Source organism: Staurois parvus, unplaced genomic scaffold (genome assembly GCF_062004578.1).
Source record: "Staurois parvus isolate SC_StPar_1 unplaced genomic scaffold, SC_StPar_1.0 ptg001181l, whole genome shotgun sequence".
In the NCBI taxonomy this organism is placed as follows: domain Eukaryota; kingdom Metazoa; phylum Chordata; class Amphibia; order Anura; family Ranidae; genus Staurois; species Staurois parvus.
The window spans coordinates 2,474,488-2,501,339 of NW_028318977.1; the positions used below are offsets into that span (position 1 = coordinate 2,474,488).

The following is a 26,852-nucleotide window of genomic DNA, read 5'->3' on the forward strand; positions in this document are numbered from 1 at the left end:
GGGTAATGCAACAGGACAATGACCCAAAGCATACAAGTCATTCAACAAAACAATGGCTGCAACAGCACAGAATACGCCTTCTGGAGTGGCCCAGTCAGAGTCCTGACCTCAACCCGATTGAAATGCTGTGGCATGACCTTAAGAGAGCGATTCACACCAGACATCCCAAGAATATTGCTACACTGAAACAGTTTTGTGAAGAGGAATGGTCCAAAATGACTCCAGATCGTTGTGCAGGTCTGATCTGCAACTACAGGAAACTTTTGGTTGAGGTTATTGCTGCCAAAGGAGGGTCAACCAGTTATTAAGTCCAAAGGTTCACATACTTTTTCCTCCCTGTACTGTGAATGTTTACATGTTATGTGCAATTAAACCATGGCAACATCTAATGTTTGTGTAGTATTATGTTCAGCAGACTGTGTTCTTCTATTGTGACTTAGATGACGTTCAGAGCACATTTTATGCCCAATTTATGCAAAACTCCACGTAATCCCAAGGGGTTCACATACTTTTTCTTGCAACTGTAGCACCAACAGCTATTAATAAAACAAAGGAAGACAGTACAGTTACTTTGTAAATCAAGAGAAAACAGTTAGGAAGACCCTGCTCATAAAAGCTTACAATCTAATAGGAAAGGGGAAGTGGTACAAAAGCTAATTCTGTGAAGGAGTAGCTTATAAAAAAAAGAAACGTTTAGGCAGAGGTGGGATAGGCTTCCTTTGAGAGATGAGTTTTCATGGATCACCTAATGGTGAATAGATTAGTAGATAGTTTGACAGACTGGGGTAGAGAGTTCCCAAGAATCAGAGAAGCTCTGGAGAAGTCTTGTAGGAGACGATCATGGCAAGAGGTTGTGATGGAACTAGAGAGATGGAAGTTTTGAGAGGAGCAGAGTGGATGGTTTTTGGCAATGTGTGGAGATAAGGTTGGTGATGGCAAAGTTGTGGGTGGCTTTGTATTTTGTTTTTAGCATTTTGAATTGTATTTGTTTATTGAGTTGCCAGTGGGATTTGTAGAGATGGGTAGCAGACATTGCATGTTTAGTATAGTACTGTATATGGTAAAAAAAAAGTCCCAAAATCCTGGGTTTCTGCGTTTTACCGCATTTTACTGCGTTTTTCAGCGTTATAGTGTTTTTACATCTAAAAAACTCCTCTAGAAACCCACTAGTCCTGGGTTTTTTCCAGCCAAAAAACTTCCCAACCAAAAAACATTAATTACAATCTATGTGTGCATGGACACATAGGATAACATGCTGGGGGGTTTACTAGCTGTATAAAAAAACATCAAAAGTCAAAAACAGCAGATGTAAAAACATCAAGTGTGTATGAGGACTCAGAGGTCTCCTCTACCATGCAGTTCTGTATGTTAGCACATGCAAGTGAGGCTAGATCTGATAGATGTGCTAATGAGAATTTAAATTGAAAATACAATCCTCACACACATTATATTTGTTCTTAGAATTTATTTTTAACAAATATGTCAAAAAATTACTTGGGTCTTAAAAAAGGTGATACATTGACCAAAAAACTTGTAATGTTACCTATTGTCTGTCCGTAATACACTTTGTACTTCCGAGAAGATAAATAATTAAGTAAATCTGTGTTTCTCTGATTGTGTAAACCATAAAAAGTTAAGTAACATATATTGTTTCAAGAGTTCTATAGATTGTAGTTGTCCATGTGAAGTTAAAAAAAGATACAATGCTTTTTTGTTGACTATCCAACATTTACTTGTACCCAAAGTTTTCTTCAAGTTGATGAATATCTAAAAATGAAATAAAAAAAGCTTCCCTTTTAGCATAAAATTTCTACAAGGTGAGAAAGTTTTATTTAATCGTATTTCTTTTTTTTTTATTGCCTGATAAGTAATCCCGATTGTTCTTCTCCGGTTTTACCAGGATAATATAACATTTTGGTAGGAATATACAGCTTAGCAGTCCTGCACTGGAGGCCAAGATGGCAAATATTTGAACAGCCACAGTGTATTTGCCACTGGTGCTCAGATAGGCCGGGATGAAGGAGATCCAGACACAACAGAAGACCAGCATGCTGAAGGTGATCAGTTTGGCCTCGTTGAAGCTTCCAGGAAGGTCTCTTGCTAGGAAGGCCACTAGAAAACTTGCCATGGCAAGAAATCCCATAAACCCCAGAGTCATGTAGAAAAATACCTTCTGTCCTTCATTACACTCAAATATTATTTTATAGCTCTTGGTGTTCAGCATGGGAAAAGGAGGAGACTTGATTAGCCAAAATGAGCAAATGCTGATCTGCAAAACAGAACAAATCGCAACAACACTACGAGGGATGGTGGGGCCCACCCATTTCCTTAAAGGACTGTTCAGATTGGTGGCTTTAAAGGCAATGATCACCATGATAGTCTTGGCCAAGACTGAGGAGATACAGATGGAGAAGACCACACTGAAGAAGGTTTGTCTCAGGAGACAGCTAAAAGTGGAAGGTTGCCCAATGAAAACTAGGCTACAGAGGAAGCAGAAAACGAGAGACACCAACAGGATGTAGCTCAGCTCCCTATTGGTGGCTTTGATAATGGGCGTTTCCTTATATTGAATGAAGATAACTAGGATGCAGAGTGTGAGGGTTGACAACATGGCAGCTGTTGTCACCAGCATGATTCCCAAGGGTTCATCATATGATAGGAACTCTAAAACCTTCGGGACACACCTGTCCCTCTCCTCATTGGACCACTGATTTGAAGGACACATGATACACCCATCCGCATCTAAACAAGAATATGGAAATGTTATATTAGTGACCAGAATAAATCATGTCTTTGGTTGCAGTATTTTATAAAGGCATTGGAAATAATAATCTTATCAGTAGGTGCGAATGCTCTATACCCATTTTAATAGCATAAAAGTTACAATTAAACTATTGTTTGCGTTTGTGAGGTCAGCTATTGAGAAGACCTGTGTTCCAGTTAATCCAAAGGTACTCATTCATGAATAGAAAGGGGTGGTGGGTTCTTGGTCATGATATTCTGTAGATGGTGTCAAACTCATCTGCTTCCCACTGCAACAGAATTTGGATCTCGGTGATTCCCCAGCTGATCGGATCCTGGCAACTTCCTTAAAGAACTGTGTAGTACATGCTGGAAAATGCATTGCATGACTATCGAGCAGCATGTTGTTGTTAGCTGCCAAACCACCTATGGATCCAAGCATCCTTAGCAATCCTGTGATCCCAATGTCTTCTGCCTTGCTGCACCTTTGTCCACCCTCAGTGTCTTCAGTGTTCCTTGCTCCTCTATACTCTCCTGTGTCTCCAGTGCTCATGTGCTCCATACACTGTGCCCCCTGTGCACTCATATGCCCCCTTTGCAGCCTGAATCTCCAGTGATTGCTGTGAATCCTGTGTGTCCAGTGAGTCAAGCGCATCCTGTGTCTCCAGGGACACTAGTGCATCCTAAGTCTCCAGTAACCCCCACGCAACTTGTATCTCCAGTGACCCATGTGCATATTGTGTCTCCAGTGACCCCAATACATGCTGTGTCTCCAGTGACCCCCTGTGTATCTGGTGTCACCTGTGATACCAGAGTATTCGGTTTATTCAGTTCTGCTGCCACCTGCATGGGTACATCTGAAGGCTGCAATCTGACAGCTATTCTGAAGCAAAGGCCATCATCCCTTGTTCCTTGGTCCTTTCTAGGACTCCTAGGACACCTTCACTATACATGCAGGCAGCATAGGACATCCATCTCATACTTTCTGTTTCTCTATAGTATCCAGTGTCCCTTTGTGACCACTTTGTATCCAATATATTCCTGTGACACCATTGTGCCCTAGTTCTTCTGTCACACTAGCATTTCTTCAATAGCAGGCTTAGACCATAATAGAAAAAAACCCGGCGTTGGTGTTCAGTGTATTTACTTACGTCAGCACACACTACACCAGCGCCTCTCTCCCTGTTGACTTGGACTACAGAGTACTTCTACCATAGGATGGAGATCACTCCATCTGACTGTTATGGCTTCTTTCTTTTCACTCTCTGCATTCTAGCACCTGGAACACTCTGCAATTCGTCATCAGGGCACTTGGTGAGGAACACCTCTCCCTAGGAACGCCACTTGGGCACAGGCAGTTCCTGCTGGACCAGTACCCTCCTGCTAATGAAATCACTGCCTGTACCACCTATCAGCATCCTTGCACACTAAATGCAATCATGCAATCAAAAAAATACACTCACCGGCCACTTTATCAGGTACACCTTTCAATTGCTTGGTAACACAAATTGCTTATCAGCAAATCACATGGCAGCAACTCAATGGCATGTATATGTGGTGAAGCCAACTTGCTGAAGTTCAAACCAAGAATCAGAATGGGGAAGAAAGGGCATTTAAGGGACTTTGAACATGGCATGGTTGTTGGTGCCAGACGAACTGGTCTGAGTATTTAAAAAACTGATCTACTGGGATTTTCGTGCACAACCATCTCTAGGGTTTTTCAAAGAATGGTCAGAAAAAGAGAAAATATGTAGTGAGCGGCAGTTATGTGGTGGAAAATGCCTTGTTGATGTCAGAGGTCAGAGGAGAATGGGCAGACTGGTTCCAGATGATAGAAAGGTAACAATAACTCATGTCAGTATGGACCAAAATCTCTGAGGAATGTTTTCAACACCTTGTTGAATCTACGCCATGAAAAATTAAAGCAGTTCTGAAGACAAACGGGGATCCAACCTGGTACTAGCAAAGTGTACCTAATAAAGTGACCAGTGAGTGTAATTTTGTGGCACAATCTGCTCAGAATTTATAAGTTTTTGGTGGCTTCCAATTGGATCATGCATAAAAAACATATGTAAAAGGTGACTACAGGTGAAGGACAATGTTGCAGTGGATTTTAAGTATAAAAAACATTTATTAAGGTGGTGGTAAGATTTTTATTTTAAATTTGTTTACCATTTTTATCAGTCTATGTCAGTAGTCTCCAAACTGAGGCCCAGGGGCTGGATGTGGCCCTTGCTTTTGTCTGGCCCTTAACCACCATCAGCAACAGTGGGGCATATTTCCTGCCAATAACATCGACAATGGAGCACTATTCTTCCCAATGACACCAATGATGGGGCACTATTCCTCCCACTGACACCAATGATGGGGCACTATTCCTCCCACTGATACCAATGATGGGACACTATTCCTCCCACTGACACCAATGATGGGGCACTATTCCTCCACTGATACCAATGATGGGGCACTATTCCTCCCACTTACACCAATGATAGGGCACTATTCCTCCACTGATACCAATGATGAGGCACTAGTACTGAAACTAGTGATGGGACACCATTCCTCCCACTGACACCAATGATGGGGCACTATATTTCCCACTGATACCAATGATGGGCATTATTGCTCCCACTTACTCCAATGATGGGCACTATTTCTCCTACTGATACCAATGATGGGGCACTATTACTGACAGCAGTGATGGAACACTATTCCTCACATTGATATTAATGAGGACTATTACTCCCACTGTTACCAATTATGAGGCATTGTTACTCCCACTGATACCAATGATGAGACACTATTCCCCCCACTGACACCATTGATGGGGCACTATTCCTCCTACTGACACCAATGATGGGACACTATTCCTCCCACTGATACCAATGATGAGACACTATTCCCCCCACTGACACCATTGATGGGGCACTATTCCTCCTACTGACACCAATGATGGGGCACTATTACTGACAGCAGTGATGGAACACTATTCCTCACATTGATATTAATGAGGACTATTACTCCCACTGTTACCAATTATGAGGCATTGTTACTCCCACTGATACCAATGATGAGACACTATTCCCCCCACTGACACCATTGATGGGGCACTATTCCTCCTACTGACACCAATGATGGGGCACTATTTATCCCACTAAAACCACTGATGGGGCACTATTCCTCCCACTGACACTAATGATAGGGCACTGTTTGTCCCAAAAAAACAATGATGGGTCACTATTCCTCCCACTGACACTAATGATGGGGCACTATATGTCCCCCCCCCCAAAAAAAATGATGGAGCATTGTTTACTCCCATTGGCACCAGGACATTTGCTTAACCTACTGGCCAGAGTCTGGCCCCCCTAAATTTCAATGGACAGGAAACTGACCCTTTGTTTATAAAGTTTGGAGACCCCTGCTCTACATCACTGATAACAAAGACTGATTACTATGTTAACCTTTATAAACAAACCCATAATCCTTTCAGTTCTTCCTAGGGCTTTCTCCCAGATGGACAGGCCTGAAACAGTGTCTAGATGAGATACTAAAACCAGTTAACCAGCCAACACTAATATCAAATGTTCAGCCATTTCTCTATCAGACACCTGTGTAATTTGACATCTCTCCTTCAGAGCAGGGGACACAATCATAGCAGCAGTTGGGTCTTCCTTCCAGAGGGGCTTTCCTGTACCCAGGTCGACAGCTGTTACTGCAGACAGAGATCGGGACCTGCCAAGGAGACAAAACTATCATGACGGAGCATGAAGAAAGCAGAAGACTGGAATTAGATTTTCAGTTCCATTCTTCTTTTCATTAAAATGAAAAGGGACAAGAGTTCACTCATATCCATTCCACCCTTATGGTATGACCCCTTTAGGCCAGTGTCTCCCCAAAACAGGATTATTCTAGTCACATTCATGAGGGCAACAGAGAATGGAAGTGTATTTGTGGCAGAGAAGGCAACAGCAGTTGAGTAAGCTTCTACTTGATTGATTTTTTCCTGTGAATTCTCATTTGGGCTGTCATGCTGTGCCCGGAAATATAGGATTGTTACCCAATCTGGCCATAAAGTGGTCATTGTGCTGTTTATGTTTTGGGATCCTCAGTAAACGTTCCTCCACACCAAATATGGGATTGTTACCCAATCTGGCCAAAAAGGCCAGGAGACTGTCACCTATATATGGTCAACTTTGGTCAATATTAATATCATGGACAGCTTGTCTATTACAATTGCAAGTCACTTCCCACCTATCATCTCAAGAAATAGTTAAGATACATAAGTGGTCATTATGTTGGTTTTGTTTTGGGACCTTCAATAAAAGTTTCTCCACACAAAACTGACCCAACCATTTCTTTATGAAATGAGTTTTGTGCACAGGGGCACAATCAAGCTGGAATAGAAAAGAGACTTCCCCATACTGTTCCCGTAGTGGATTTCCCATTTAATCACAATGTACAGATGCAGGCTCAGATTTCTTCATCCATGAAACATTAAAAAACCTTATTTGAAGCCACCATAATCTAACAAAATGACAGAACCAGTGGCACAGGGTCAGCATCAATTACCTGTGAAAAGTGATCATTCCAGAGTATAGCACTGATGTTCACACTGATCTTCTCTCCCAGTTTAGCTTCAGGGTCAATCATTCCTACTTTCACCAAGTTGAAGTTGTCTTTGAGGATCTGCATATTCAAGACATCAGAGGAAGCTGGAAGGTCCCCCTTGGCATTAAACTTCATTATCTCCCCAGACTTTGAGTGGAAACTTGTTTTCTTGAGGTAACGGAACACCTGTGTCATTTTTTGAATATCAAAAATATATTGGAAGTTTATTTGCAGCCATATTGAAAGCCCAACTCCTAAATAATGTCCCTTCTTTCCATAGCTGTTGAGAGTTCTAATTTTCATTTTGTTGAGGGCATGATCTAACATAGAGTAAAACTTACTTTGATCTATGGTCCTGAAGGCTCTACACTGTTTCCAGCTCTAACAAAACCAGTCAACCAAAGCATTTCTTCTTGCTGGTCTATGACTTCCCCCACCAGTGTTATCATGTAGAGTTCAATACCTGTGACCACTTATGGTCCAGCATTGTAGGTAATGACAACAAAGTGTGCACCAACATTCCTGCACTGGAGTAGAACAAACCCCTGGCTACCATGGGACCATGGAGGAGGTAATTAAGTAAACCATGGAGGTAATTAGATAATGTAAAGGTAAACTTGATAAATTAAACCATTTAATCACCATCTAAACTTAACATTGATATACAGTATTTATTCCTAGTGGATATTAATAGAGATTAAACAGGCCACGGTTCGATTTAAAAGCTGGGGGAGGATCCTGTTATCCAATCTGATCTTCTGTAGGGTTTATAACCAAGCTATTATCAAACAATAGTAAGCCCTGCTGGTTGCAGCCTCAACTACTTCCCCCTATTTACAGACCCTGGGCTGAATATTCATACAGCCTTAGCCAATCCCTAGTCAAGGGGGTGACCAGCAGGGGGCTGAGATGTGTATAAATAGTCTAGGGCCTGAAACAGCAGGGCCTTGTCCAGGAGGAGAAGACCCAGCCTGAAGAGCTGCTGCCCTTCTGGGAAGATTAGCTGAAGACTACAGGAATTTCATTGAGGTACCAGCTCAGGGCGAGCTGGGGGGTCCTGTTTCTAGAGCTGAGGAGAACTGTTTGGAGAAAGTCTGCAGAGGATCTGTCCTGGAAGTTCGTGGTACAGGGTCTGGCTGGTACCAGAAGGAGGCAACCATATACACAGTGAGTAAAGGTTAGAGAGAGAGAGAAATCTTAGTGACTATTGTTGCTTAACCCCGGGAGAGACTGTTCCAGAGTTTCAGACTCTGGGCTGCTGCCAAAGCGGGAACTTGTATGTCTGCTATCTCTTATCAAAAGAGATCCATCCTGAGGAGTTAGCTACTACTAGAGAGTGTCCTCTGTTACAGCTTGCACTACATTTGGATATCCCAAGGCTCACCCTACATCCCAACCAAGTTTAACTAGCATAAAACTTAAAAAAAAGATACTTGCTGTCTGGTTATTGTGTTGAGAGACTGGAAAACCACTGTGTGCCTGGATGTTGGGCACCCAATAAGGAATAGAACCCAGGACAAAAACAGCAGGACCAGCTTCGGGGTCTGCACTACATATGGAATAATGTTTTGACAAATTCAAGATTCTTCAGGTTACCAGTCAGCTGTGGTGAAGAATTATTTTCTTGATAGCTTAGACAGTAAAGTCTAATATCTTATCCATACTAACTCAACAAGCTACAACTGGAGGGTCTCTTTCGAAAGATACTCTTACATATCATCTTCTTTGAGATGGCTGGCTTCTAAAAACTTTGATCAAAATTGGCAGTTTAAGGACCTGCTGCAGGTCCACATTTGTTAATGTATACACAGAACTGGCACAGTTACTTATTTATGTGCACTGTATGGGTTATGTTAGTGTTTTCAACCTGTTATTTTATTTTCAGTGCTTTTTTAGAATTCAAATGATTAATAATCCCGATTGCCCAACGCATCAAATTTAAACTCCTAACCCTGACCTACAAAGCCGTTCACAACACTGCCCCTGACTACCTCACCAACCTTATCACCAAGTACCACCCTACCCGTACCCTTCGCTCCTCACAGGACCTCCTTCTATCCTGCTCCCTGGTCTCCTCCTCCCATGCACAACTGCAGGACTTCTCCAGGTCCTCCCCCATCCTCTGGAACTCACTGCCCCAATCCATCAGACTGTCGCCTTCCCTATTCACATTCAGGCGCTCCCTCAAAACCCATCTCTTCAGGGAAGCCTACCCCACCCTCACCTAACGGCCATCCTCCCTCATTCCTCCCACCACTTCATCCCCCTCAGCCACTTCCTACTGTACCTTTTACCCCCTCCCTCCTAGATTGTAAGCTCGTAAGAGTAGGGCCCTCTTACCCCTCGTACATTGTTTGTTGTTGTTGTACTGTGCCATGTATTGTCCCCCCTATTGTACAGCGCTGAGCAAACCCTTTGGCGCTATATAAACTCGTAGTAATAATAATAATATTAATAATATTCTGAACCAGCCAGTCAACAACTCACCTTCCAGTGTTGAGCGTCTTTAACATTTCCACACGTCCCATTAAAAAATCCATTTAATCCAGTAGGGCAGCCAAGGAGTGAATGCAGAGCATGTACATAGGCATAAACAGCCAGGTAGGCATGAAAAGTGTAGCTGAGATCATTGATTTCAAATAACTGGGAAACCTTACTGCCCAGTTCTTCTTCCCCGGTGCAGGTCACATCTGTCTTTGTATCAGTATTTGAATTCTCACTATCTCCATTAGTCCAGTGGCAGCTGAAAGCTTTCTCCCAGAATGACCTAATAAATGGGTAACTTGAGTTGCCGGTTGGGTAAAGGTTCAGAAGGAATTCCTCAAACCCTGGCATGGTGCCAGTACGGGGAATCAGTCCAATTGTCCCATTTAGAACCTTCCAGGTTTTCTTGGAGAAATCTCCAGGTGAAAGTCCAAAGTAATCTGAAGCAAGTAAAATTTTCCCAATAGCCCCCTCATCAAATAAAGCTTCTAGCAGGGCTTTAATATGGACATCTGGGCAGTGCATAAGAATCACATTGACAGAGCTTTTTTTAATTACGTCTACCACTCTCTTGATCTGTTTGTCTGAATAACTGACATGGATCTTCTCCAGAAAGGCAACACAGCCTCCATTGCTTTTTATCCTAGCTTCTATAATCTGTCCACCCTGATACCCAATATCGTCGTCTGCCACCAAAATACCGACCCACGTCCAACCAAACTTCCTGGCGAGGTCAGCAAGAGCTATTTGCTGAAATATGCTGGGTACCGTGCGAAAAAATGTCGGGAACAGTATTTTATTGCTGAGAGTTGAAAAGGTAGACCCATAACTTATCTGTAAAGAGTATGACATTATTAAGCGGAGAGGGGAAGAATTAGAATTTGTGACATTTTTTTATTGATGTTCATGCCTTCCTTTCCTGGTTACAACCATACCTCCTCATGTATTATCCTGGTGTCACGGGGACTGGAAATTAAGGAAGATCTCCCCAATGAAGTCAAAGACAGAAACATTGTGCCATATTTTTAGTTTTACAGATGGATGTTATCTGTAGGCCAAGGGACAGTCAATGTCCTTGCTAGATGGCACAGCAATCAATTATAGGTTGAGCCACATAAAGAATGAGATGTTCCCACAGGAAGACTACAGACCAACTCTCTCTGTAAATTATCACTTCTTTGAAAAGAGTAGAAAAAGCACAATCACTGTGCTAGCAGAAATGGGTGCCCCATGTCAGTCACCAAAATATCATTATAGACTCTGTCTATAATAAATCTTTATTGGGTGTTTTTATCAGAAATTAAAAATAGGACTTTATATAAGACATTAATCCTCCCGCCTGGCCTATAGACACATGAAGGCCAAGCGGGAGTGAAGTTATTCCTTCAACTTCATATGATGTCCTCCTTCCTGATTTTTTTTTTGCATATTTGTCACATTTAAATAATTAAATAATTAAGATCATCAAACAATCTTTAATATTACACAAACATAACCCAAGTAAATACAAAATGATTATTTCATGTATTAAAGGAACAGAGCTGATTGATTTTCAAATATACCGTATTTTTCGCTCCATCAGACGCACTTTTTTCCCCCAAAAAAAGGGGGGAAATGTCAGTGCGTCTTATGGAGCGAATATAAAGTGGCCGGTCCGGTATTCCGCTGCCACCATGTCAGAATACCGGGCTGGCCGCTCGGCTGTTCTCTGATGCAGGACCTTACCTCGGTCCAGCGCTGCGCAGTCTTCCCGCGCCGGCATCTGTGACAGCCGGGTGCCCACTGCACATGCGCGAGAAGTGCTGCACTTTGTGAATGGTCCAGCATCTTCTGGGACACATGACAGGTCCCAGGAGATGCCAGGCCATTCACAAAGTGCAGCGCTTCTCGCGCATGCGCAGTGGGCACCCGGATGTCACAGTCGGGTGCCCACAGTAAAGCGAGGACAACTCCTTGGAAGTGGGAGAAGCTCCCTGTCATATTCAGGTACCCGCTCCCCTTCCTTCCCTAAAGGTCCGCAGTGTCTGGTCATCTCCTGTACTGTCTTCAGTCTCTGGTCATCCCCTGTACTGTCTTCAGTCTCTGGTCATCCCCTGTACTGTCTTCAGTCTCTGGTCATCCCTTGTACTGTCTGCAGTCTCTGGTCATCCCCTGTACTGTCTTCAGTCTCTGGTCATCCCCTGTACTGTCTTGAGTCTCTGGTCATCCCTTGTACTGTCTGCAGTCTCTGGTCATCCCCTGTACTGTCTTCAGTCTCTGGTCATCCCCTGTACTGTCTTCAGTCTCTGGTCATCCCCTGTACTGTCTGCAGTCTCTGGTCATCCCCTGTACTGTCTGCAGTCTCTGGTCATCTCCTGTACTGTCTTCAGTCTCTGGTCATCCCCTGTACTGTCTGCAGTCTCTGGTCATCCCCTGTACTGTCTTCAGTCTCTGGTCATCCCCTGTACTGTCTTCAGTCTCTGGTCATCCCCTGTACTGTCTGCAGTCTCTGGTCATCCCCTGTACTGTCTGCAGTCTCTGGTCATCCCCTGTACTGTCTGCAGTCTCTGGTCATCCCCTGTACTGTCTGCAGTCTCTGGTCATCCCCTGTACTGTCTGCAGTCTCTGGTCATCCCCTGTACTGTCTGCAGTCTCTGGTCATCCCCTGTACTGTCTGCAGTCTCTGGTCATCTCCTGTACTGTCTTCAGTCTCTGGTCATCCCCTGTACTGTCTTCAGTCTCTTGGTCATCCCCTGTACTGTCTGTAGTCTCTGGTAATCTCCTGTACTGTCTTGAGTCTCTGGTCATCTCCTGTACTGTGTCCGCAGTCTCTGGTCATCCCCTGTACTGTCTGCAGTCTCTGGTCATCCCCTGTACTGTCTGCAGTCTCTGGTCATCTCCTGTACTGTGTCCGCAGTCTCTGGTCATTCCCTGTACTGTCTGCAGTCTCTGGTCATCCCCTGTACTGTCTGCAGTCTCTGGTCATCTCCTGTACTGTCTTCAGTCTCTGGTCATCCCCTGTACTGTCTTCAGTCTCTTGGTCATCCCCTGTACTGTCTGTAGTCTCTGGTAATCTCCTGTACTGTCTTCAGTCTCTGGTCATCTCCTGTACTGTGTCCGCAGTCTCTGGTCATCTCTTGTACTGTGTCCGCAGTCTCTGGTCATCTCCTGTACTGTGTCCGCAGTCTCTGGTCATCTCCTGTACTGTGTCCGCAGTCTCTGGTCATCTCCTGTACTGTGTCCGCAGTCTCTGGTCATCCCCTGTACTGTCTGCAGTCTCTGGTCATCCCCTGTACTGTCTGCAGTCTCTGGTCATTTACTGTACTGTGTCCGCAGTCTCTGGTCATTCCCTGTACTGTGTCCGCAGTCTCTGGTCATCTCCTGTACTGTCTTTAGTCTCTGGTCATCCCCTGTACTGTCTGCAGTCTCTGGTCATTTACTGTACTGTGTCCGCAGTCTCTGGTCATCCCCTGTACTGTGTCCGCAGTCTCTGGTCATCTCCTGTACTGTCTTTAGTCTCTGGTCATCCCCTGTACTGTCTGCAGTCTCTGGTCATCTCCTGTACTATGTCTGCAGTCTCTGGTCATCTCTTGTACTGTCTGCCGTCTCTGGTCATTCCCTGTACTATGTATGTAGTCTCTGGTCATCTCTTGTACTGTGTCTGCAGTCTCTGGTCATCTCCTGTACTGTGTCTGCAGTCTCTGGTCATCCCCTGTACTGTGTCTGCAGTCTCTGGTCATCTCCTGTACTGTGTCCACAGTCTCTGGTCATCTCCTGTACTGTGTCCACAGTCTCTGGTCATCTCCTGTACTGTGTCCGCAGTCTCTGGTCATCCCCTGTACTGTGTCCGCAGTCTCTGGTCATCTGCTGTACCGTGTCCGCAGTCTCTGGTCATCTCCTGTACCGTGTCTGCAGTCTCTGGTCATCTCCTGTTCCGTGTCCGCAGTCTCTGGTCATCTCCTGTACTGTCCGCAGTCTCTGGTCATCCCCTGTACTGTGTCCGCAGTCTCTGGTCATCTCCTGTACCGTGTCCGCAGTCTCTGGTCATCTCCTGTACCGTGTCCGCAGTCTCTGGTCATCTCCTGTACCATGTCCGCAATCTCTGGTCATCTCCTGTACCATGTCCGCTGTCTCTGGTCATCTCCTGTACCGTGTCCGCAGTCTCTGGTCATCCCCTGTACCGTGTCCGCAGTCTCTGGTCATCTCCTGTAGTACATCCGCAGTCTCTGGTCATCTCCTGTAGTACATCCGCAGTCTCTGGTCATCTCCTGTAGTACATCCGCAGTCTCTGGTCATCTTCTGTAGTACATCCGCAGTCTCTGGTCATCTCCTGTAGTACATCCGCAGTCTCTGGTCATCTCCTGTACTGTGTCCACAGTCTCTGGTCATTTCCTGTACTATTTCTGCAATCCATTGGTTCAGAATATTTTTTTTCTTGTTTTTCTCCTCTAAAACCTAGGTGCATCTTATGGTCAGGTGCGTCTTATAGAGCGAAAAATACGGTATATACTATAGTTTGTAGTCTCTGTAACTTTCACAAAGACTAAATAATAAAGACTGATTTGGGTTTTTTTTACCCCAAAATTAGCAGAATACATTTTGGCCTAAATTTATGAAGAAAGATCAATTATTTGCAAAATTTTAAACAGAAATTAAAAAATATATATATATTTTATATAGCAAAAAATAAAAAACCCAGTGATGAATAAATACCACCAAAAGAAATCTCTATCTGTCTCAAAAAGGATGAAAATTTTCATCTGGGTACAGTGTTGCATGACTGAGCAATTGTAATTCAAATTGCTACAGCGCTGAAAGCTGAAAAGTGGCCTGGGCAAGAAGGGGGGCGAAAGCGTTAAATATTGAAGGGGTTAAATTGCTTTAACCACATGCCGCCCAGCCACTGCCTATAAACGGCGGCAGGGCGGTGCTCGTAGGGAAAACAACGTTTTAAAACGGACCTCCGCAAAACAGGTAGGGGGCGCGCGTGAGGCGCGCGCCCACCCTGCCTGTCCCGCGGGTGTCCGCAGCAGGTGTCAGCCGCCGGGTCACGGACGGTTTTTACCGGCCGTTTTCCCGCGATGAGCTGTTATCACTGACACAGAGCAGAGCTGCATTGTTTACACACAGCCTGCTCTGTGATAGTTCCCCAACAAGCTGAAGAGAGAGAAAAGAATTTCTTTCCCTCGATCAGCTCCCCCCTCCCTCCCCCATCCAGCACACACCCCCGCCCCCTAGTAAAACACTCCCCTTACACAGTGAACACTAATGTTAACCCCTTCCTCCCCATTGCCATTAGTACAGTATCAGTGGGGTTTTTTTCACTGATCACTGTATTGGTGTCACTGGGGATGTCAGTGACCCCAAGTCAGTTCCCCCCCAGTGTCAAAATGTCCGCCGCTGTCCCGCAGTCCCGCCATAAGTCCCTGATCGCCACCATAAGTCGCTGATCGGCGCCATTATTAGTATAAAAAAAATTAAAAATCCCAGTATCTTTCCCGTCATTTGTAAACGCTATAACTTTCACGTAAACCAATTAATTTACACGTATTGGGATTTTTTTTTACCAAAGACATGTCACAGAATGTATTTTGGCAGAAATTTATGACTAAATTTGATTTTTGCATTTTTTTTTACTGGACATGTTTTATAGCAAAAAGTCCAAAATATTGTTTTTTTTTCCTCAAAATTGTCAGCCTTTTTTTTTATAGCGCAAAAAATAAAAACCGCACAGGCGATCAAATACCACCGAAAGAAAGCTCAATTTGTGGGGAAAAAAGGATGTAAATTTCATTTATGTACCGTATTGCATGACCGCGCAATTGTCAGTTAAACTAGCGCAGTGCTGTATAGCAGAAAAATGGCGTAAATTGCAGTATCTATACCATAGTTTGTAGACGCTATAACTTCCACACAAAGCAATCAATATACACTCATTGGGATTTTTTTTACCAAAAACATGGAGCAGAATACATTTGTCCTAAATTTATAACCAACTTTGAGTTTACTATATATTTTTTATAGCTGAAAAGTAAAAAATATTGTTTTTCTTCAAAATTTTTGGTCTTTTTTTGTTTATAGCGTGAAAAATAAAAAGCGCACAGATGATCAAATACCACCGAAAGAAAGCTCTATTTGTGTGAAAAAAAGGACATAAATTTTGTTTGGGTGTAGCATTGCATGACCGCGCAATTATCAGTTGAATTAGTGCAGCGCCGAGTAGCAAAAAGAGGCCTGGTCATTAAGGGGGGTAAATCCTCAGGAGCTCAAGTGCTTAAAGCTGAGCTCCAGCCATATAGAAAAGACCACCACTCAATCCAGGCATGTATTCCCTAAAACTAATATAATTAACTAATCAATACATCAAGCACAAGTGTCCAGACCTGTCTTTATATCAGTCTCCTTTGCAACCTAGGATTGAGACGGGGAGAAAGGGGGGATTTGCTATGGGCATTGTGCAGTAGTGATGGGCCGAACACCCCCCTGTTCAGTTTGTAGTTGAACATTCGAACATAACAAAAGTTGAACCGTGAACTTCCAACAGAGGGTACAATTCACTAATTCACATCTGAGTATGCAGTAAGATACCGCACAGCTACTAACCACATTCTTAATGAGATTGAATGTATAAAGAGTTGCAGCAATTAAAAAAATTAAAAAATAAAAACACGTGAGGTCCCCCCATCCATACCAAGACCTTCGGGTCTGGTATGGATTATAAGGGGAACCCCTACACCACATTAAAAAAAGAATAGAGTGGGGTCCCACCCAATACCAGACCCTTATCTGAGTATGCAGCCCAGCAGGTTAGGAAAGGAGGAAAGGGGAGGGATGAGTGAGCGCCCCTTCTGAGCAATACCAGGCCACATGCCCTGAACACAGGGGAGTGATTTGGGACAGGGGACACCCCCCCAAAGCACCTTGTCCAGATGTTGATGTGGACAAGGGCCTCTTCCCCACAACCTCCAGCCATGGTTGTCGAGGTCTGCATTCAGGGTGCTCATTGGAATCTGGAAGCCCTGTTTAATAAGGGGTCCCCCAGATCCAAGCCCCCCCTATGTGAATGAGTATGCGGTACTGCAACTCATTCACAAAAAAAAAGTGTAGTGCAAAAATGACAGGAGAAAGCGTTTGGCAAGTCCTTTATTAAAAACAAAAATTTAAAAAATGTCCCCCAAAGTAGATCCGACATCAATCATGATGCCCACCGCCACTGCCAATCCAAAAAGAGGAAAAAAAACCCCACTCTGCTCTTGATGTTGGCTCCCGGCCGTCTGACAGCTGGGCCACGATGACAGTTCTTAAATAGTGTGATGACATCACAAAGGGGCGGGGTGATGTCATCATGCACTGTGATTGGCCAAAGCATTGCACCTGATAAGGCCGGGTGCATTGCTTTGGCCAATCCCAATGCACTGGCAGTGCGCAGTGCATTGTGGGGCGTGGCGGGTGAATACACAAATGAGTGATGTTCGAGTTGAACTAACATTCGACTCGAACATACAGCCAATCCCTATTGTGCAGTGATGTCATTTTAATGCTGGTAACTTGCTACTAGGAAAAGAGTTATGACCTCATCAGAGAGAGGGGGTGCTCCTGAACCCAATCAGCATTCAGTGGGGAGGTTGGTGACCAAGCTGTATTTATTAACATCAGCAGAGAGATAGGAAGTCACTGACATGGCAATGCTGTCTAGGAAGGGTGGCTGGTTCAAAACTCTGGCTGAATAGAATTACAATCACTTTGTCAGGTAAAAAAGTCCACTATATATCTTACCTCCATATTTAGCTGTTTGTCTGGAATTCAGCTTAAGGCACAGCGTGTTCACATAAATACACCCATATACAACATCTATAATTTTTATATACCTGTGGGAACTGGAAGACGCCAGTTATCTGGGCAATTGGAATAGATAAAAAGGAATAATTGTCACCTACAATCCCGACCATGGCTGAATGTGTTCGACAACCATATCCAGGAAAGGGGTTTCCAAGTCCTGACAGCAGGGACAAAATTCCAGCCACAGCCCGGACCTCCGACATACAGGAATCCAGCACACTGAAGCCAAGGGTAATATTAGGCAGGATGTCTGGAGAATTGTTAATTTCATCTATTGCAAACATGAGGCCCAGAATATCTCGATAATATCGAATATGGAACCTACACAAGATGAGAGAACATGTGAGATCAAGGAATATAATGGAGTATGCTAGTGTCATGTTTCTGGTTAGAGGTAGAAGTGATTAGAGGGCTTCCCTTACAGCTGTTGTCCAAACACCCCTCAAAATGGTGATGAGGAGTGAAAGGGCACAAAGTGGCATGGGAGCCTGAGAGTCCAGTCCATAGGTGACTACTCTAGGTTGGTAATGAGCCAGGGAGGTGCTTTTGTAGACTGCTGAGGAGACCACTGAAGAACCAGGTGAAGAAGCCCCAGAGGAACAGACTGGAACAAGCAGCTGATGGAGGCACCAGAACCCATGAAAGATGTCAGGCAGAGATTGAGGCTGCCAATGCTTGACCAATGGCTTGCCAATGGCACCACAAACACAGGGATAGTTTTTCCTTCAAGTGACACCAGGAAAGTAATGACATTTTTCCTTCTAGTAACATCACAGATACAGTATTTTCCTTCAAGTGAAACCATGAACACAGGGACATTTTTTACTTTCAGTGACACCACCAACACAGGAGCATTTTTTCTTTTCAGTGACACCACTGATATAGTACTGATTCAGCAGTGTTGATTCTCGGACTTTTAACAAAATTTAGAAAATCTACTTGTGACTTGGCCAAGTGGCCCCATTCAGCCGTCAGTCCCTTTGAAGGCAGTGCTACATGCTATTAACTATTTAACTATTAGGATACCAATGTGTGAACAACCAACACCACCATTAGCAGGGGGTTAAAAAATGAGTAAAGAGCGGGCTATGAAATGGAAGTGGGTAGAGCCATAGAAATGAGAATGACCATAAGAGTATCTGATGGTGATTTAAAGACTACAGTCAATACCGAGTCCATCATCTTCTGTCTCAAACAGAATTATCTTTCATTATTTTGTTGTAGAATTACAAGGCAAGGATAAAGAGGTCCAGTAAAAAGTATATTGATGTATTTAAAGGTTTCAGTCATGTCTCCCCTTTCCCTTCTTTCCTCCATACTGGACATGTTAAGTTCCAGAAGTCTCCACTGATATGTTTTATCTCCCAAGAACTTTCACCATTTTTGTTCCCCGTCTCTGGACTCATTCTATCTTATCAATATTTTTTTGTAAGTGAGATCTCCAGAACTGGACACAGTATTCTAAATGAGGTCTAACTAAATATCTATATAGAGGAATCAGGACCTCCTTCCTCCTGCTGGTGATCCCTCTAGTGATATAAAGATCTATATAGAGGAATCAGGACCTCCTTCCTCCTGCTGGTGACCCCTCTAGTGATATAAAGATCTATATAGAGGAATCAGGACCTCCTTCCTCCTGCTGGTGACCCCTCTAGTGATATAAAGATCTATATAGAGGAATCAGGACCTCCTTCCTCCAGCCGGTGATCCCTCTAGTGATATAATGATCTATATAGAGGAATCAGTACCTCCTTCCTCCTGCCGGTGACCCCTGTAGTGATCTGAAGATCTATATAGAGGAATCAGGCCCTCCTTCCTCCTGCTGGTGACCCCTCTAGTGATATGAAGATCTATATAGAGGAATTAGAACCTCCTTCCTCCTGCTGATGACCCCTCTAGTGATATAAAGATCTATATAGAGGAATTAGAACCTCCTTCCTCCTGCTGGTGACCCCTCTAGTAATATAAAGATCTATATAGAGGAATCAGGACCTCCTTCCTCCTGCTGGTGACCCCTCTAGTGATCTAAAGATCTATATAGAGGAGTCAGGACCTCCTTCCTCCTGCTGGTGACCCCTCTAGTGATCTAAAGATCTATATAGAGGAATCAGGACCTCCTACCTCCTGCTGGTGATCCCTCTAGTGATATGAAGATCTACCTTAGATTGTATGCCCCTTGAAGGTTAGGGACTGATGTGAATGTACAATATACTGTATATGTAAAGTGCTGCGTAAATTGACGGTGCTATATAAGTACCTGTAACAAATAAATAATGTATAAATAAAATATAGAAGAATCAGGACCTCCTTCCTCCTGCTGGTGACCCCTCTAGTGATATAAAGATCTATATAGAGGAATCAAGACCTCCTTCCTCCTGCTGGTGACCCCTCTAGTGATATAAATATCTATAAAGAGGAATCGGGACCTCCTTCCTCCTGCTGGTGACCCCTCTAGTGATATAAATATCTATATAGAGGAATCAGGACCTCCTTCCTCCTGCTGGTGACCCTTCTAGTGATATAAAGATCGACATAGAGGAATCAGGACCTCCTTCCTCCTGCTGGTGACACCTCTAGTGATATAAAGATCTATTTAGAGGAATCAGGACCTCCTTTTCCTGCTGGTGACCCCTCTAGTGATATAAAGATCTATATAGAGGAATCAGGACCTCCTTCCTCCTCCTGGTGACCCGTCTAGTGATATAAAGATCTATTTAGAGGAATCAGGACCTCCTTTTCCTGCTGGTGACCCCTCTAGTGATATAAAGATCTACATAGAAGAATCAGGACCTCCTTCCTCCCACTGGTGACCCCTCTAGTGATATAAAGATCTATATAGAGGAATCTGGACCTCCTTCCTCCTTCTAGTGACCCCTCTAGTGATATAAAGATCTATATAGAGGAATCAGGACCTCCTTCCTCCTGCTGGTGACCCCTCTAGTAATATAAAGATCTATATAGAGGAATCGGGACCTCCTCCCTCCTGTCAGCGACCCCTCTAGTGATATAAAGATCTATATAGAGGAATCAGGGTTAGGGACTGATGTAAATGTTCAATATACAGTGAAGGAAATAAGTATTTGATCCCCTGCTGATTTTGAATGTTTGTCCGCTCACAAAGAAATGATCAGTCTAAAAATCGAATGGTAGGTATATTGTAACACTGAGAGACAGAATAGCAATAGGTATTTTAGTAGTGAGACATTCATTCATGTTTCAGCTGTCAGTGAGGTTCCCCACTGACAGCTGAATGCAAAAAGAATTGCCGACATTGCCTGGCAATTAAGCAAGTTAAAAGGAAAAAAACTCCCCCTTCCCATCCATACCAAGCCCTTTGGGTCTGGTATTGATTTTGAGGGGAAGCCACACGCTAAAATTTAAAAACAAATGGCATGCGGGTCCCCCCCAAAATCCATACCAGACCCTTTTCTGAGCATGCAGCCCAGCAGGTCAAGAAAGGGTGGGGGGACAAGCGAGCGCCCCCATCCTGAACCATACCAGGCCACATGCCTTCAACATGGGGGGGTGCTTTTGGGCACGGGGGCTAACCCCTCCAAAGTACATTGTCCCCATGTTGATGGGGACAAGGGCCTCTTCCCCACAACCCTGGGCTGTGGTTGTGGGGGTCTGCAGGTGGAGGGCTTATTGGAATCTGAAAGCCCCGGGGGGGGGGGGGGGGTGGAATCTGAAAGCCCCAGGGTCCCACCCCCCCCTACTGTATGTGAATGAATATCCGTACCGCTACCCATTCACGAAAAAAAGTGTAGTGTAAAAAAAGACAGGAGACAGTCTTTGACAAGTTCTTTATTAAAAATAAAAATTAAAAAAATGCCCCCCGAAGTAGATCCAACATCAATTGCGATGCCTGCCATTACCCGAAAAAAAAAAAAAGTAAAAAGACGCTCACGATGCCATCTGACAGCTGTGCCGCAATGACAGTTCTTATATATTGTGACCACATCACAAGGGGGCGGGCTTCAGCCGCCCCCCTTATGACATCATCATCACACTGTGATTGGCCAAAGCATTGCACCTGACCTGTGGTCTGGTGCATTGCTTTGACCATTCACAATGCACTGTCGGGTGTAGTGCATTGTGGGGCGTGGTGGGCGAATAGCTCGCCGAACGCCTGTACTGTGTTCAGCTAACACACGAACGGCCCATGTTTGAGTCAAACTTAGGTTTGACTCGAACATGAAGCCCATCCCAAGTCATCAGCAAAAAGACATACCTTAGCCAACCACCCTTTAGTTCTATCACTTACATATAGATTAAATAGAACAGGACCCAGTACAGAGCCTTGTGGTACACCACTAGTGACTGGTCTCTGTTCAGAGTGGACGCCATTTACAACCACACTCTGGTATCTATCCTTTAGCCAGCTGCATATCCACTGAGCCACCCAAAGGCAAAGTCCTAGCTTGTACAACTTTTGTATTAAATCATAATGTGGTACTGTATCAAATGCCTTGCTGAAATCAAGATATGCCATGTCCACAGCACCACCCTGCTCCAAAATATTGATAACAACTCCTGTAGGCTTTGCAGTTTCTGTTGTCATACCCAGAGTTCAATTCTTGTGAAATGTTTCCTCTCTGTAATTATTATGTATTAAGGGCCTTTAAAAACTCACGCAGGAGGGTGCAAACTCCTTGTGCATTAGCGCCATACAACTTTAATAAATACTAAAAACACAAATAGATACTCAAAAACATAAACGACAACAGGCTTTGCATATACACTCACTGGCCACTTTATTAAGTCCTCCTTGCTAGTACCAGGTTGGACCCCTTTTGCCTTCAGACCTGCCTACATTCTTCGTGGCGTAGATTCAACAAGGTGTTGGAAACATTCCTCAGAGATTTTGGTCCATATTGACATGACAGCATCACACAGTTGCTGCAGATTTGTTGGCTGCACATCCATGAACCATTGGTACAAAGCAGGATGGATCCATGCTTTAATGTTGTTTACTCCAAATTCTGACCCTACCATCTGAATGTCGCAGCTGAAATGGAGACTCATCAAACCCAGGCAACATTTTTTCCTATCTACTATTGTCCAATTCTGGTGAGCCTGTGCGAATTGTAGCCTCTGTTTCCTGTTCTTAGCTGACAGGAGTGGCAGCCGGTGTGGTCTTCTGCTGCTGTAGCCCATCTGCTTCAAGGTTGGAGTTGTGAGTTCAGAGATGGTATTCTGCATACCTTGGTTGTAACGAGTGGTTATTTGAGTTTCTGTTGCCTTTCCATCATCTCAAACCAGTTTGCCCATTCTCCTCTGACATCAACAAGGAATTTTCGTCCATACAGCTGCCGATCACTGGATATTTTCTCTTTTTTGGACCATTCTCTGTAAACCCTAGTGTGATGAACTAGGAGCACAGAGAGAGAACACATGGAGACAGATCACATGAAACCCAACGTGCGGGCATTTATTGGGGAGTTTATTGGGGTGCAGACAATAGGACAGCTAGTCCACAGAACAACACAAGACACAGCAATGAATAATGATCCTCAGAGTGGCAAAATGGGGGAGCAGAGGGCAGGTAGTCAACAGGGCAAACAGGACATAGCAGGATTAAGTCCAGCACACAAGGCAAAGGGTTCTGATCAGAATAGGGTTAAGTCCAACACACAGGGCAAAGCCCTTGGCACAGGGTAGCAATTCAGGGACTCACCAGCCAGCAGTGGCCTCAGCAGAGGAAGTCTAGGCAGATAGGCACCAACTCTTCACGGGTCTTCGGAGGGCTGTGTGTCCTGGCCGCAGCTTTAAGACCACACAGGGAACAGTTGATGGAAGAGCAGAAAGTAGAACAAAGTCCCAGTGTCCAGAAAGCAACACAGACAATGTAGAACCAGAAGTCCCAGCAAAGTACAGTTCAATGCATCTCCTAGTGAGGCCTGCTCTGTCCATCCTGACTCAAGCTCTGCACATTCTGAGAGTTTTCTCCCACCATAGGGACATTATATGGTCCTTTCAATTTGACCAAGCCTCAAGCCCCTGGTGCCAGCATGTCTGGCTTTTCACAGCCACAGGACACAGTGCTGTCTGTGCCTCCTGCTGAGATCAACCTCATCTCCCAACCCCTGCAGGGCAGAGGAATTACATGATTTAATTAAGCAGACAAGCTGACTGTTGGACACACTTGATGATTTCAACAAAACAACACAAAAATAAAATAATATTTCTGATCTTCATCACACCAGTTTTTGAAATACTCAGACCAGCCCGTCTGACACCAACAACTATGCCATGTTCAAAGTCGCTTTAATCCCCTTTCTTCCCCATTATGATGCTCAGGTTTAACTTCAGCAAGTTATCTTCACTACGCCTAGATGCTTGAATGCATTGAGTTGCTGCCATGTGATTGGCTGATTGGCAATTTGTGTTACCGAGCAATTGAACAGGAGTATCTAATAAAGTGGCCAGTGAGTGTATATACTCCATATGTAGTATCTGATGGTGGTATGTCCCGAAACGTGCCAGATTTTCTACCGTATTGTTAGCATCATCTATGGCTGGAGTATATATATATAAAAAGCCTGTTGTCGTTTATGTTTGTGAGTATCCATTTGTATTTTTAGCATTTACTAAAGTTGTATGGTGGTAATTCACTAGGCGTTTGCACCCTCCTGTGTGTGTTTTTACAATTGTTTGAAGGGGGATCTATTGTCACTGGAGGCGATCTTTTTTTGCATGGTGGACTATTGTTGCTGGGGAGGTTTATTGTGGCTGGTGGGGGATCTATTGTTGCTGGAAGAGATCTAGTTTTCAAAAAGGGTCTATTGTTGGAGAGTGTATGGATGCTGGCTGCTGGAGAGTGTATTGATGCTGGCTGCTGGGAAATCTGTTGTTGCTCCTGAGGGTCTGTTGTTGCTGGGTTGGTATTTTGTTACTTGTGGGGTCTATTGCTGCTAGGTGCAGGGTATCTATTTTACTGCTTTTTTGTTATTATTAACAAATTACTTAGAACCACAAAATTATACTTTGCTGTGTATTCTCCATAAGGAGCGGTAGTGGGACTGTGCTCAGAGGTGGGTAGGGGGTGGATAGAAGAAGTGTAATTGAGACTTTGAATAAGGGCCTTTTTCAATTCTGACTAAAAAATTTACAATGACCTTCCTGAACAAGAAAGACGTATCCAGCACTTTTTTTGAGCTACCAAAAGGTTCAGTAATTACATCTTGGAGTAAAGTATTTACTGTATATTGTAGTGTCCAGAGCAACAAGCAGAACACATGGTAACCTGTCCAAGACTGTATACATCAGAAGCTGACCACAAACAGAAAACGACCTCATGAATGTCACTTACACTGTCTCCAGAACTTACCCCGTACAAGAAACCAGCTTTGGCCTCTCCCGAAAGGTTGGTTGTTGGAAAATGATTCCAGAATGAACCACAAAAACTCCACCGAGAAGAATATCACCGGGTTGTGAGAAGGTATCCATTGAGCAACCTTGGAGACTGCAGGCAGGGCTAGACTGACCTTCACCCAACCACGACAGGAGGAGGAGGACTTGCAGAAGTTTACTCATGATGACCGCTAAGGTGATCCTAGTGATCTAGAGATGGACCCTTCCAGATGGAGTGTAGCCAACCAGTCCTACTGGAAGATAACAGAGTACGAGGTTAGCATATTATATAACAGACTCAGTGGTTAAAGCATGGGTGCTCAACCTGTGGCCCTCTAGATGTTGCAGGACTACAACTTCCATGAGGCATTGCAAGGCTGACAGTTACAAGCATGACTCCCAAAGGCCAAGGCATGATGGGACTTGTAGTTTTTCAACAGCCTGAGGGCCACAGGTTGAGGACCCATGGGTATAATGTGTTCTGAGTTTGCTTTTGTCCCACTGATTTTATTAGAAGAATAGCAATCTATCAGTGTAGAGTAAATGTGAGAAAATCTGGCCTTGACCGATTAACTTGTAATTTTATTCACCAATCTACGGAGCTTTCACAGTAAATCAAGGAGTGACGCAGTCTTCCTACTGCTTTTAGAGCTATGAAATCACAGCTGCCATGATATGCAGCTCTTTTTTCTTGTTCAATATTTTTATTATTCTAATAAAAGTATACGTCACAGAGAATAAAAAAGGCCGAATCGGAAAAACAGTCGAAGAAACACTCACCGGCCACTTTATTAGGTCCACCTGTTCAATTGCTTGAGAAACACAAATTGCTAATCAGTCAATCACATGGCAGCAACTCAATGCATTTAGGCATCTAGAATTGGTGAAGACGACTTGCTGAAGTTCAAACCGAACATTAGAATGGGGAAAACGGGGATTTAAGTGACTTTGAATGTAGCATTGTTGTGCCAGTCGGGCTGGTCTGAGTATTTTAAAAACTGCTGATCTACTGGAATTTTCACACACAACCATCTCTAGGGTTTACAGAGAGTGGTCCAAAATGAGAAAATATCCAGTGAGCGGCAGTTGTGTGCATGAAAATGCCTTGTTGACGTCAGTGGTCAGAGGAGAATGGGCAGACTGGTTTGAGATGATAAAAAAGCAACAGTAACTTGTATCAATATGGACCAAAATCTCTAAGGAATGTTTCCAACACCTTGTTGAATCTATGTCATGAAGAATTACACCTTGGTCAATACCAGGTGCATCTTGCCATGCGATTTACCATTCCATCTGAGTTGCAAATTGCAACCTATTGTCCGCAATTAAAGAGTTCATATCGGTGCGATTCCAACTTACTTGGAGCCGCATTTATTTCTAAAGTAGTGAATGCGCTGTTTTGGGTGTGACTTGGATAGACGGACCGCAAGTCGGAATGAAGATTCCGACTTGGTTGGAGCCGCACCAATTTCTAAAGTAGTGAATGCGCTGCTTCAGGTGTGACTCGGAATGACATCTGACTTTGGAATCGTGCAACTTCGCTGGAAGTCGCATGATTTCAATGTTGGATCGAAGTGACCGGGATCCTTAGGCAGTTCTGAAGGCAAAGCGGGGTCCAACCCGGCACTAGTAAGGTGTACTTAATAAAGTAGCTGTTGAGTGTATAGTTGGCTCAAGACAAGAGAAGAACTGGCAAGAGAAAATGAGGCACAACGTCACAAAATTAAAAATTGAGGTAGAGAGAAAAGAAACAATGATATGCTGCTCTTTTATACAGAGGACATTTCTGCAACTCTAACAACTGATGGTTGGCTGCTGCATGGGCCAAGAAAACCCAAAACAGGCTT

General features: G+C 44.0%; 1 protein-coding gene across 1 annotated transcript; it reads right to left on the reverse strand.

Moving 5' to 3' along the window:
• Positions 1-1,451: 1,451 nt before the first annotated feature.
• LOC149438570 (extracellular calcium-sensing receptor-like) lies at positions 1,452-25,201 on the reverse strand. The gene is made up of 6 exons (XM_089659713.1): positions 24,983-25,201; positions 17,682-17,973; positions 9,838-10,668; positions 7,312-7,536; positions 6,351-6,474; positions 1,452-2,742 (listed from the first exon to the last, which is right to left on the reverse strand). The coding sequence occupies exons 1-6, from the start codon at positions 25,186-25,188 to the stop codon at positions 1,829-1,831; spliced, it is 2,592 nt and encodes an 863-aa protein (XP_089515839.1). The 5' UTR covers positions 25,189-25,201; the 3' UTR covers positions 1,452-1,828.
• Positions 25,202-26,852: the final 1,651 nt, after the last annotated feature.